Source organism: Manis javanica, chromosome 7, assembly GCF_040802235.1.
Source record: "Manis javanica isolate MJ-LG chromosome 7, MJ_LKY, whole genome shotgun sequence".
In the NCBI taxonomy this organism is placed as follows: domain Eukaryota; kingdom Metazoa; phylum Chordata; class Mammalia; order Pholidota; family Manidae; genus Manis; species Manis javanica.
In genome coordinates this window covers 104,727,243-104,741,290 of record NC_133162.1, presented here as the reverse complement: position 1 = coordinate 104,741,290, position 14,048 = coordinate 104,727,243, and the positions used below count along the sequence as shown (strand labels likewise).

Sequence of the window (14,048 nt, the reverse complement as noted above, 5' to 3'; positions counted from 1 at the left end):
GTTACCCAAATCCAAAAGACTCTTTAAAGTCATTTGCTGTACCAAACAATAGCCTAAAATTGCCATATATCCTGAACTGAAGGCTTACACTTTGTTTTGAAAGACAATAAATATTATTTTAATGGTATTTACAACTGTTGCTGTAATCCAATGTCTGTTTTCATACTCAGATTTTTTGCCCCTAAAGATTAGCAACCAAGTTTTAAGTTTTAACTGGTGCCTATCACTGATCCAGAGCCTCATCGACAGATGCTGACTTAATATGCTATTGCAAGACTATTCTCAGCTCAAAACTTTCATGTTCATTCTAACTAATAATAAACATTGATATAGAGGTGGTTTTTTTTCAGAGACTGAAAAAAAATTAATTAATTCCCACAGCACCCCTCTGAAGTAATATCATTATCTCCAGTTTGTCCCTGGAGAAACTGAGGTAGAGACACTGACTATATTGACATGGTGTACAGTGAAATAGAGATGGAAATTAGTGAGTTACTTTGGTCTATAAAGTAAACAGTTTGGATAATTCGAGCCTCCAGTATTTTTGCAGTTTTGAATTGCCCAAATCAATTTTACTTTCATCTAAACAACAAATCATATCTATCTAGCTACCTCCATTTGACTACATATATATGTATATGTGTGTGTATGTATATATATATACACATATATACAGTTAAATGAGTTGTCTTATTGTTATAAGTCATTCATTCATTCACTACACAAATGTTTATTGAGCATGTGTCAAACACTCTGCTCAGTGCTTTTCATATTCTATCTCTAATCATCAAAACAGCCCTTCAAAAAAAAGACACCGTATTCCTGCTTTATAGCTGAGGACTCTGAAGTTCAGTGGGTAGGTGCCCAGATTTTGCAAATAAAGATATAGGCCACTCAGTTAAATTTGAATTTCAGATAAATACCAAATAGTTTTTAGTATAATTATGTTCCAAATGAAAATTATTCGTTGTTTAACTCAGTGCCCTTATTTTGTCAGGGTGATTTTATCACCTTTTAGCAGAGTGTCCTATCATGGAAGTTAAATAACCTTCTTTGGGAGCTAAAATTCAAACCCAGGCCTGTCTGTCTCTTTGACCTGTGTTCTTTCAATTCATCAGCTCCCTCTCTGTTCAGATATTGAGAAAGAATATGTTGAAGTAAAAATGAAAATTTGACCAAGTAATGAAAATGCAAAGATTAGTATAAATAGCCATGTAGTGAAAACACACAGAAATAAAGCTTCATGTTTTTAAAGGCATCTGAAGAGTTCCTGGATATAAATTTCCCAAACCAACATGGCTTGACCCCTCTAATGCTGGCTGTGAGGGATGTGGATCTGTTTGAGAGTCTTGATATGCTAACCGTCTACAGACCTGTGGAGGTTCTGTCTGAGCTCCTCAGGCATCGGGCGTGAGTATGAGTGCTCAATCAGCACCAGTGAACAATGTGGATGCCACTGTTATGGACAGATGTCATCTGTAAGCCTAGACTTGCAGATTGTTTTTTCACTTTATATATTAACTGCACATGCATATTCATAAAAGGGACTTCACAGCTGCAAAGTGATGTACAGATGTTAGAAGTTGCTATTATTCTTATGACATTGGCCCTTTATTTTGTTTGTTTAAACACTTACTCTTTTGGTGGTTGCTGGGAATGTCAAGTAATTCTTGAGTAGACACCTCTCTATGTCCAAGGTGTTATTATTTCAGAAAGCATTGTCAATTACCAAAAGAGATTTATGCCAGCAATTTCCAGTTATCTAAAATTAATACATGCCAACATGCTCTTTCAGGAGAGAAGCAAACAATTAACTTTTTTGAAAAAATCAGAGGGTTAATAAGCAGTGTCTCATATTAGAATTAGTTTCTTAATGCTGCTTATTACCTAGACATCTTGTCATCAAGTAAGAACAGATGGATATGCTCTTGCTCAGGATTTCATATGAATTTGTTTTGGAAAAAAAAAAAGGAAAGAGGGAACTTCGAGAACAAAAATAGAGTCAATAACATGAACTGTTGTAAAAGGATCAGTTAATATAATGGTATGAAGATGGAAGTTTGAAGCTGCCTCAGATTGTAGTATTAACAGCTGAGAAGACTGTTCAAAGTAGGACACCACGCCAGAGATGGTGTGCAGTAGGCCTGGAGCAGGGTCCAGAGTACAGGAAATCAAAGGACGTCCCACGGAGAAACACTATTCAAGGAAGATGAGCAAACTGAAGTCCCAGTGAGTTAAGAGACTTGCTTAAAGCCACATATCAAGGTAGCGGGAGTCCGCAGATTCTTGGTTGTATGTTATTTCTTTTGAATCATGACCTTTGATGGAGAAAAGACTGTTAGAGAATATTGTTGCATATCATAAAACATTTTCCTATCCCATAGTAATAAAAAGATTCAGATTCAGTGACTGTAATGGGGTATGTGGTGGGGACTTGATAATGGGGGGAATCTAGTAACCACAGTGTTGCTCATGTGATTGTATATTAATGATACAAAAAATAAAAATAAAAATAAAATATATATAAATAAATAAAGATTCAGATTGAGAGGTGTTAGTTTGGAGACCATGATCAACCACTCCTTGTCCCAGAATGCAACTAATGAAGCAATTTTAATCATTGTTTCCCTCACCAAAATCTCTTAGTAAGGTTCTCCTCATCTGTGCTCTGGATCTGTCTGAGCTGATGTCTAATCCCAGGACTCAGTAGGGTGTGGGAAAGATATTTGTGCTGTTGTAAGGAGCTCGAAGATCAGCCAGTTGAGCTGAACAACAGGGCAAGGCAAGAAGGAATGAAAAGATCACACAGAGAGGGATTTTAGGACAAGATCTTTCCACTCAACCAAAAGCCTGTGAAATAAGCATATTCGCTTAATTTTAAAGAGAGATTTTATGCCATTCTACTGTTTTGAATGATCAAAGCTGTCTGTTAGCATTACGAAAAAGAATTATCAAGAAAGTAAAGCAGTTAGCTAAATGACTGGAAAGAAAAGAAAATCAACTCAGCTATTTGGGATGATTAGACAACAGTTTATCAAGATGTTTTTATCTTTACTTGATATATTTTTGTCCAAAGTTGAAAATTTTCTGCAAATACTGGAATGTGTTAGAATGGGAGTGGGAATAAGGATATACAGAATATTTCTTTTATTTAAAAATCTTGAAAAACTGTCATTCTCTATTTCATACATTTTGAAGTCATTTTTGTTACCCCCAAACTATATAAGATTACTTTGATTTATTTGATGTCAATGTTTTTCCTTACATATTGGTTTTCTTTTTCAACAGATTTAACTAAATGATCTTTGATATTGATTCTTTTCTTCCTAGAGATCCTAAACTCTGTGATTTTAGTGGAAAATCAGCAATACATTATGTGTCACAAATACAGAGTTTTAGAAAACAGCAGTTACTGGACATTCTAATGAATTCTATGCCAAAACCAGGTAAATATTCCTACTCCACTTTTAAAATTCCCCAACTATAAAAGCCATACTAGAAATCTGTCTTCTCTACATGTATTTGATTGATCTATTAAAGAAATCAAGCCAACAACTTTTTATTGAGTAGTGACTCTGTATAAGACCTATGAATAGGTATTCTGGGGGATGCAAAAAAGTCTGACACATGGTCCAAACTTTTGAAAGTATTATGGTCAGAGACACATCATGTAAGTCAGAGGAGGAAGGGTTTGTTGTGAACTTGAAAGGGGAAGCAGGGCTTATGGTGTTTTTGAAGCTGGATAAGATATGGAAGAAGAGAAAAACAGAGAAGATTTGATATAGGTGGCATAGATAGATAAACAAGACGTCTAAGCAGGGACATAGAAACAGCCACAGAGGAAGGTATAATGACAAAAGTGCCCCTGAGCAACAGGCAAGCTCCTTGACTTTGTTGTTTGACTGGCTTTTTTTTTTGACTGGCTTTTTGTTTAAAGCATCTGGGCAGGGAACAAGGCTATCCCCAGGAAGGGTTCATAGAAGAACTGAGACTCAGACTGGTGCTTGAAAAATGATGGGATCTAATTTTGTGGAGCTGTAAGTGAGCATGGCTTATCCCAGGGATGACTGGGAGACTAGAACTGAAAGTCATGTCAGGGACAAGGAATACATAAGATCAGATACATAACAAAACTGGGTCCATTAAAGAGTCATAAAATATCAGACTGAAAGACATATTTTTTTCAAGTGAAATAGAGTCACTAAAGAATTTTAAGCCAGGGAATGATGAAAACCATGTATTAGGAAAATTAACCTATTATGTAGGATGGACTTGAAAGAAGAGACTCATGGCAGGTCGCTCTCTTAAGAAGCTGTAGAAGTGCTCAGGTGTCGGGGCATAAGGACCAGGGAAAGAGTCCTTGGGCATGGTATGGTAGTGGCCCTGAGAGGTGCTGGCTATGAGAAGTCTAAGAGATGTTGTGAAAGAAGAATGCACAGAACTGAGTGATGTAAGGCTGATAGAGAGGAGACACAGAGGCAAAAGTTGACAGAGTTGATTCTAAAGTTTCAGCTACAGAAAGTGCGAGGTGGAAATACAATCAACAAAATAAGAGAACATTCTGCTCTGCTAAGGGTCTTAAAGGTAATGAGTTCTAAAACACTGCATTTGATGGAACCTTGGGACTTTCAAGAAGAAATTTTCTGTAGGACAGTGCTTGTGGGAAAGGACAGGTTGATATGTTAATTTGGGAGTTCTCTACACAAAGGACGTTGTGAGGGCCTGAGAGTGGGTAAGGTCATTGAAGGGTTGAAGACAGTGAGAAATGAGCTGAGACGTGCACCCACAGCTGGAGAGAGGTGCACATAGGGACTCAAGAGAGTGAGAATGGAGGAGGAAAATTGGGAAAGAGTTGCAAGAAGGAAAAGGTGGGAAACAATGTCAAACTGGAGAAGAGGTTACAAAAGCAGGTGTGGTAAGGAAGTAAGAAGTTTCGATGGTAGGATAGAGGCAGAAGATAGACTGCAACAAGTAAAGAAGGAAAATTTGGTGAAGAAATGGGGCATCTGAGAATACAGCAGTTATTCAATTTTGTTACAGTTACAAGACAATGGAAGAGCCATTGGAAGGGGAAGAAGTTTTCATCAGAGAGCCCATGCTTATTTGAAGATGTCCAGATAGCAGGAGAGGGGTGCATTTAAGAGCATTGTCCTTCAGGAATTGAGACTTGGCTGTTTGCTCTTCAGAACTCTGTGTCAATTTAATGGGGCTACAAGTGCTAGACAGGCAGTAATATAATTTCCAGCCCATTGTTAGAGGTTTCACTCAGCAATTTAGCTTTTTTTAAAACAAACAAACAAACAAAAACCCATCCATTCTTGGACTCTCGTTTTCCTCCATTTGAAAACCATTACCTGAAGCTTCACCAGGATCCCAGACTACTTTAGGAAAATCTTTGACAAAATGGAACTGGTTTTGGAACCTAAATCAGTTAGATCTGATTTAGAGATCAGATATAAATGAGCTAGATCTTCCTGTGGAATTGCTGGAGATGAGTCTTATAAAAACACATTATTATGTTTCTTTTGGCAGAAAGACATGCTGAATCATTGGTTGACATCTGTCATGATACAAACTCTTCTCCAACTGATATGATAGTTACTAAAAACCAAAATATCATCTTGCAAAGCATCAGCAGCAATGAGGTAAGATGTTCTCTTTAATGGAACAAACTGACAAAAAATGGGTAACCTACTCCATTTACTACTTCGTGTTGCTTGAATATTTTACAGCAATCACATGCTACAATTATATTTTAATGTATCATAAAGAAATTTAAAGCACAATTAATAAGACACTGTTCCACAAGTTTAATCTCAGAGCAATAATTAGCTAGTCAACTGAGTCTCATGCATTGTGTGTGTGTGTATGTGTGTGTGTGTTTTTATGTGTATCTAATACCACAGAATACTGTTGCAGTTGGATCCATACTAAATACTAAAATATAGCTTGTTTTGTGTATGTTAATGTGTAAAAGAAGAAATTCACTAGTCTGATCATGTCAAAGCCATCACATGGGCACCACAAAAGAGATGCCTCCTCTTGGCCCTGCTCATCACCTCCTTACTGTAATCAATGACTCCACAAAAAGTCCCTCATAGCACAGTCACAGCAAGTAACAGACTTTGTCATCTATAGAAAACTGTGGAATGATACCCAAGATATATAGTAAATTGGTAACAGTGCTTGCCTACAGGGAGAGAATTGGAGATGAACTTTGTACTGTGTGTTCATTTGTAACTTTTGAATTTATATAGAAACTAACACAGCTCAAACAGTTAAGAATATTATTGCTCTGTTTTATTGGTAAGAAAAAACATGGCCACAAAATTGTTTTAATGAGGTATCGTCTATAATATGTATAAACAATAATGAGAACTTTTGGAGATGGTGGAATAAAGACTTTTCAGTCCCTGTCTCCTTCCAAAAAATCATCCCAAAATAACAACAAAAAACAAAACCCAAAATTTAAATTTTAAGCTTTTTATTTTGAAATAATTATAGATTCACAAGAATTTGTAAAATAATACAAAGAAGTCATGCGTAGCCTCCACTAGCTTCCCCCAGTGGAAATTATCATCATAATTCCAATAGATGGTCAAAACTGGGAAAATGACATTGATGTCAATTAACTAAACTACAGACCTTACTTGGATTTCACTAGTTTTTCATGTATTACTTTTTCTTTCTTTTTCTGTTTGTGTGTCTGTGTGTACAGTTCTATGATATTTTATTGCCTGAATCACCACAATCAAGATACAGAACTGTTTTGTCACCACAAAGTGTCCCCTCCTGTTACCCTCTTTGTATCCATACCCTCCTTCCTTCCCTAACTCCCAGCAACCACCAATTTGTTCTGTCTCAATTGTCATTTTGAGAATGTCCTATAAATGGAATGACCTTATATGTAAACTTTGGGGATTGGCTTTTTCTACTGAGCATAATGTTTTTGACACAGATCCAAGCTGTTGTGTGTATCAGCAGTTTCTTTATATTGCTAGGTAGTCTTCTATGGTATGGATGGTCTGCAGTTTATTTAGCCATTCACCTGGTGAAAGACATTTAGGTATTTTCAGTTTTGGAAGATTCCATGCAAAGCTACTATGAGCATTCGTGTACAGATTTTTATGTGAGCATACATTTTCATTTCTCTAGGATACACGCCCAGGAGTCCCAAATACTAGGTCATATGGTAAATGTATGTTTAACTTTTTAAAGAATTGCTGAACAGTTTTCCAAAGTGACTCATTTTATATTTCCACCAGCAATGAATGAGAGATCATTTTTCTGCACCCATGCACGCATTTGGTACTGTCAGTATCTTTAATTTTAATTATTCTAATAAGTAGATGATAGCATCTCATTGTGGTTTTATACTTTTTGTGGAAATTTGTATTTCACTAATGACCAACATTGAAAATTTTTTCATGTGTTTATTTACTATCAGCATAAATTGTTCAAATTTTTTGTCCATTTTCTGATTGGATTGTTTGTTTTCTTACTGTTGGGTTGAGAGAATTCTTTGTATGCTCTGGAATGTGATTCACAAATATTTCCTGCTAGTCAACAAGAATAATTTGGCTTATTATTTCACCCTTTTAATAACTCTTGTATCAAACAGAAGTTTTTAATTTTGATGAAAACCAATTTATCCATTTTTTCTTTTATGGGTCTTGATTATTATATTATCTCTAAGAACTCTTTTACTTGATTTGGGTCCTGGATACCCAAGTGTGTTCAGCTTCTAAAAACTCATGAATTATACTCTTACAATATGTGCACTTTTCTGAAGGTGTGCTACATTTAAAAGTAATGGAAAGGGAGGGGTATGCTTTCAAATATCTGAGAAAAGAATGTGGTTTTCATCCTAGGATTCTATATCCAGACAAACTATAAATCAAGTATTAGAGTTGAATAAAGACATTTCTCAGACACACACTCAAACGTATTACTTCTCATACAGCTTTTATGGAAGCTGCTATGTGCTCTATTAAATTAAGGGAACAGATAAAAATAGAGGGAAAATTAGACCCATGCTTCATTGTGCTGGAATCCAACACAAGAGAGAGGAGGGAGTCACTGGTATAATGAAGAAGGCAAGTCCCCGGGCTTCAGCCATGCATCAAGTCTAAAGAGCAAAGAGCTGAGATAAATTGGGTGGGTGGGAGAGGGGGAGAGCAGGATAATGGGGATTTCCAGGAAGGAAATGGAACTGATATACTATTTGACATATTTAACCAAGTATAGAGACCTTTGGAGGTTGGGAAGATTTAGCCATTAAAAATATATGTGAAAATGAGTAAAACAAAAACAATAACAGGGGATTTGGGCTTTGTGTGTGGGCAAAAAATTATACAAGAAACAAAGAGTAATCATACAACACTATACATATTACACTACTGAAGTACAGTATATACTATGCAGCACAATACCCACATAATCATAATTTGAACTTTGCCTATTGATTTAACAAAAAAAAAGAGGGTGAATTTATTGGGAGGATAGGGGCAGGGTGTAAGAATATTAAATTGTCGACTACAACAGTAGGAAGCCAATAGACAAAGTCTCACTTTGATGATTCAAGAAATAGCAGGATAAACATATTACCTAGAGATATAGAAGAAAATACCAAAAGAAACAGTTAGAGGCTGAGTGGTTGCCTCTCAGGGAAAAGGTGGGGAAGAAAACTGATGACCTTCTGTTATTAGTTTTTTTAACCATCATTTGACCTTTTCAAAATGTGCAAGTTTGATAATAATATTAATTAAATTAAAATTAAAATGCAGAAATTGTTAAATCAGAACTCCTCTGGGCATGGGATGGAATGAAGTAAAATGGAAATGTTTATTTTTTAATACTATTTCAATATTGTACCTTAGTGCATTTATAACCTTTCTAAATAAATTAGTCTGCTTCTTACCAAAGTTGCTTTATTACAGTGATTCTTAATAGGGGGTAACTTCACCCCAGGGAGCACTTGGTAATATTTGAAGACATTTTTCGTGTCACAATTGGGGCAGAGGTGGGATTAGCATCTGATGGATAGAAGCTAGGGATGCTGCTAGATATCCTACAGTACATGGGACAGCCCCCCGCGACAAAGGATTATCTAGCCCCAAAAGTCAGTACTAGTGAGGGTAGGAAACCCTGCTATGTAGTAGGTTTTTTTTGCAACATTGAAGGTTGTATTGTTTTTAGTTACTAATATTACATAGTAATGAAACTAAAATACCTAGAGACGAATCTGTATAGTGAATGTCATGCATTAGAAATTGATAAGCAAAAGCATATTTCCTTTTTGTTTTTTATGGTATATTTAAGCAATTTTCTTTTTTAAAGGACTAAATATCCCTTCATACTAGTCCATTTTCTTCATGCAACTTTAAAACATTTTTTTGAACTTTCACTCTGTATTTTTTTATTGTATTTTTTTTATTTTTTATTTTTTTATTGAAATAGCTTTGAACTCACTTCTGAGGGAGAAATAGACTCTTTGACTACTGAACTTGCCTTTTCTTCCCTGGTGTGTTCTCTAGGGCTTAAATTGCAAAACCCAAGGTCATCCTTCACTTCTTTCAGTTGAATGAAAGCTTTTCTTTTTGGTTGTCTGCAATAGGTTTTTATAGTTTACAAATATCAGCACAACTGCCTTCCTTGTAGGATTGCTCTTGAAAGACTCTTTATAGCTTCTCCCAATCTTTTTTCATCTAAGGAGAAACTTCTTTCCAAATTTAATTGTGTATGATTTCTGTGCCTCTTTTCTCCTCTGCATGTTTGCATTCTGTTGTTTGGGGATTAGGACGCTAGGCACTATTTCTAGTTTATTTGTCACCTCCTGGGTTAGTGTCAGTGGTTTATGAAATCCATTTATGTTTGGGATGTGCTAGTCTAATGTTTTCTGTCCTTCACTCACAACTCATTATTTTGATTTTCTTCCTTGGGGCACCCTGGCACATCTTAAAGTCTTTCATGTTTAGTGTTCTAAGAGAAATGAGAAAATTAGGAGCGGTTTCTGTTTAGAGTCTTCATTTCCGTGGTATCCTTCAAAGTAGGTATTATTTCCTATATTACTTTTGTTTATGACACTTACTGTTTTTCAGTTTATTCTATGGGAGAAATTTTTGTCACATCTTTTGTATTATTCTGTGCAAAATTTATGGATTAGGTTTGGGTATCCTTTCTCTGAATTTTGCTCATTGTTATTGACTCTTTTCTTCCTAGTTTATGTGGAGATTCTTTGTTTTGAACTTTTCAAGGTAGCAAGAAAGCAGAGTGGTTAAGAGCTCTGGAATTAGACTTCGTAGGGTGCTTGTGAATCCTGGTTCTGCCGTTGACTACCTAGGTGACCTTGGTTAACTTCTGTGGGCCTCATATGTGAGAAGAAGACAATTCCTACTTTCAGAGCTGTTGTGAGGATTAAATTAGTTAACATAGGAAGGTGCATAGAACAGCATATGTAAATGCTAGTCATCCTAATGGATTTGTAAGGTAGGTGTGTCCACACTTTGCATCTTCCAACTTTTCCTAAAAAAACAACTAATAAATAAACTGAGAGGCTGAGACTGATCACAGCCCACTAATCAACAAAGACACCTGAAAGGAGAACCAATTATGTATTAACACTTCCAAGTGAGAGCTGCTATTTTCAAAGTTTAGCATAAAAATTTCATTGAATCACTGTTATTATATGAAATCGGTAGAAATACATTTTGAGGTGTCATAGAATGTTCTAGAGGATCTGAACAAAAACTGTATCTACCAAAAGGAAAATTCAATGGTCAATAAACATCTGAAACTATCTCCAACTTTTCTACTCATCAAAGTATGTACAAACAATAACAGACCACTTTCATGTATTACATTACTCAAGATGAAAAGTGATGGTAATTGGCAAGGGAGAAGATGGAGGACGTAGTGAAATGCACTCACGCACTGCTAGTGTGTGTAAATAGGAAGTGTTAACTCTACTTTTAAAACAATGCATGTAAAATACTTACACATTTTCATACTCTTTGGCTCAATGATTCCATTTCTAGGAATCGACTGTAGAAATAATGCAGTTTCTTTAGAAATAATGTGAAATCGGGATATTAATTACAAAGATGTTCACAGCAGTTATGTCTAATAATGAAGAATTAAAAACTGCCTTATCAGCATTATAGGACTTAATATTATAAGACTCATGGAGCTTACAAAACTTGGTCGTGTCCCTCTGATAGATATTTGTTGTGGGGCAAGAAATTCAAAATTCCACTAAAATGGTGTTGACTTAATAAATTGTTATGTAATTTATACTAGTCTTAAGTGTAAAAGCCTGATACAAAATTATATGATGTAACTAGGTTTTTAAATACTTAGGGAAAAAAACAAAGGAAATAATTATTTCTATGTTAACAGTGTTTGCTTTTTTCTTGTAATATTATAGGTGATTTATTTTTCCTGCTTTTTAAAGAATCCTTTTTTATTTCCATATACTCTAAAAAAGTGTACCTCCTGCCAGCCACTTTGCAATAGGATGGGAGGGAGAAGAAATTTGCCAGGCAGTGGTAGAATTTTTGAAATGCAGAGGAAAAGCAGTGGCATCAACAGTCTAGGATCAGGGTGAACCAGTCCTGGTCTCCCATCTACCGCTGACAACTGGGATGGTCCGAGATGGGACACTTAACATTTGTCAGGAGGTAGACAATGCTTTAAGCATGTACTGCTGTGTAAAAGTAAGGTGTGACTACTAGGATATGATTGAATACTGAAAAAATTTTAATGGCAGTATAAATGGAGGGTTTTATTTTTAATTATTTTCTGTGACTAACTAAGCAGGACGGATTCTTAAGTTCTCTTGGTAATTAATGAATGAATATCAGGGGCTTTGTGATAAAGACTGCCTGCCCACTTGTCTGAAGACCTTTTATCCAAGAGTTTCCTTAAATAAGTGGTTCACCCAGATCACAGAAGCCAGAGAGCTAACTGTAACATGGGCATCGCGATGAGATATTTTAGCTGCTACTTCCATCTGTCACTGTGTTAGACATGAGAAAAGGCAAAATTACCAGCAACAACTTCAAATGAAGGAACTTATCAACAATAATGAGTTCTATAAGAAAACTCCTTTAGAGAGTTAGAATGACTTGTCATAAAATCAAGTTGGTTTTAACCAGTTTTTCAACATACTGATTATTTTCTACAGGGTAAAAAGGGAGTTTGGGAGGTGCCCACCATGATTAGATCAGAAAGCTGTCCTAGGGAAGACTTTAACCAGCTTTGCTCCCTCCTTTCAGTCTAGGGTTGTATCTGTAGCTTCCACCTGGTGTAGTGATTTCCATCCTCGCCATTTGTAAATGATGCCCCAAGAAGGTATTAGGGAAAAGATCATGTTCCTTTGGGGTTGTTCACTGACTGTGGTCAAAGGATTCTTTCCAGTTACCCACTCAGATGGAACTGGTGGCAGCTTAGCAGCCCGGATGCTGACATGATAAAGTATGAAATATTAAATTTCTATGCATCCATGTGATTTTAGCTTTGATCTTCACTTTTGATTATACAGTGAATCACATCCATGTCTGTCTGGGCCTAGTGCTTCAGGGGCTGATGCTTTCCCATCATTTTAGTATTAAATACTTTATCCAGTTTAAAGGGAACCGATGGTATAAAACTTCAGCCTCGAAAAATCAACATTCACTCTGCCAACAAGGTAGGACATTGAGTAACTGAATTTCTGTTTTATGATATTTTAGGAGTTTGACCAAGACGATGACAGCCCTCATTCCTTTCTGGTTAGTGAAGAAGGAGATCCAAGCGGTGACGGACGAGATTGGCAACCCAGGACAGAAGGTATCTGGCTTCTGTCCTTGATGTGTTTACAAAGATAACATTACCTGGATTTTCCCTCTAATTTCAATATTGCTGAGTCAAGAGTTTGAAAACACAAGAGAAACACAAAGGAGGAGAAAATCCACTCATAATTCTATCCTTTGATCCATATCTGAATCAGTGAGTCTTGGCGACTTGCCCTGCAAAAATGGCCATACCTCTTCTTGTCTTCTTTTTATTCCAACCATTTCAGCTCAGCCAGCCATTCTCTGCCCCTTTTCTTTCTGTCTGATGTCTTTCCCTCCATTTCTTTGCTCTCAGAAGTTTCTGCCAGCTCCAGGGATCTGTTCTTTTCCACAACCAAGCACTTCCCCATCAGCCGTTATCCCAGAGCTCCTTCTTGAGGGGAGGAAAGGGTGGGGGGTGCTGAACAAGACACAATGCCTCCAGTCTCAGTCTTTTACTCGTAAGTCTGGAACTTTCCTGAACAGCACCCATTCCAAATATGTTCTCTTGTCAAGCCCACGAGTGGCCTTGCATTTCACACACCACAAGGTATTTGTGGATTCCCACTTAAGAAAATAGTCACCACAGCAGTCACATTTGTCCATCATCTATTGGCCTATAAGTATCTTAAATTAAATGTTTATTTGAACTGCTCCAATTCCCCCCTGACAGTTTTCTGACTGCCATCTCCAGCACTCCCGGGAAGCTGCCCTCTCTGGGTGTCTCTTTTTCCGCATGCCTCGACCCTCCCTGAGCCTGGCAGTCCTGGCCCAGCTGTCGGCTTTGGTCCCTCAGGCAATGCCGTCCTCACCCAGGGAGCTCTGCTTTTCTCAAATTCTCCAAAACTTGTCCACGCTGAGGGCAGAGATAATTTAGTAACGTTTGAAATGATTAACACCATGAATGAACCCTGAAAGACCTACTTAAAATAAACAAATCCTGGTCCCCTTCCACACAGTCCTTGGCTTTCAAACACTTTAAAGGTGACTTCTTAGAAGCCCAACTGTATTCCAGGCACCTTCCAAGAGGTTAAATAATTTGTTTATTCTGCTCAATTTGGAGATGACTTACTAGTAATTCTTTTTAAATAAGCTGATGATATTTTAGGTTTTCATAAAGGAGTTATAAAACTTACATAATATCATCACTATGCTCTTGACTCTTGCAGTTTTAAGCTTTAATAAATTGGATTACAAATTTGAAAAAAGCAATTATGTTTCTGATAAGTTTTCCTC

The 14,048-nt window shown here is 36.5% G+C and overlaps 1 protein-coding gene across 5 annotated transcripts in view; it reads left to right on the top strand.

Moving 5' to 3' along the window:
* MAP3K19 (mitogen-activated protein kinase kinase kinase 19) overlaps nucleotides 1–14,048 on the top strand; it is a 48,777-nt gene that overhangs the window by 10,089 nt on the left and 24,640 nt on the right. For all 5 annotated transcript variants that reach the window (XM_073241361.1, XM_073241360.1, XM_073241359.1 and 2 more), the window contains 4 exons: nucleotides 1,256–1,410; nucleotides 3,331–3,446; nucleotides 5,533–5,645; nucleotides 12,732–12,828. In XM_073241361.1, the coding sequence (XP_073097462.1) occupies nucleotides 1,256–1,410; nucleotides 3,331–3,446; nucleotides 5,533–5,645; nucleotides 12,732–12,828 (481 nt within the window). The remainder of the gene's footprint in view (nucleotides 1–1,255; nucleotides 1,411–3,330; nucleotides 3,447–5,532; nucleotides 5,646–12,731; nucleotides 12,829–14,048) is intronic.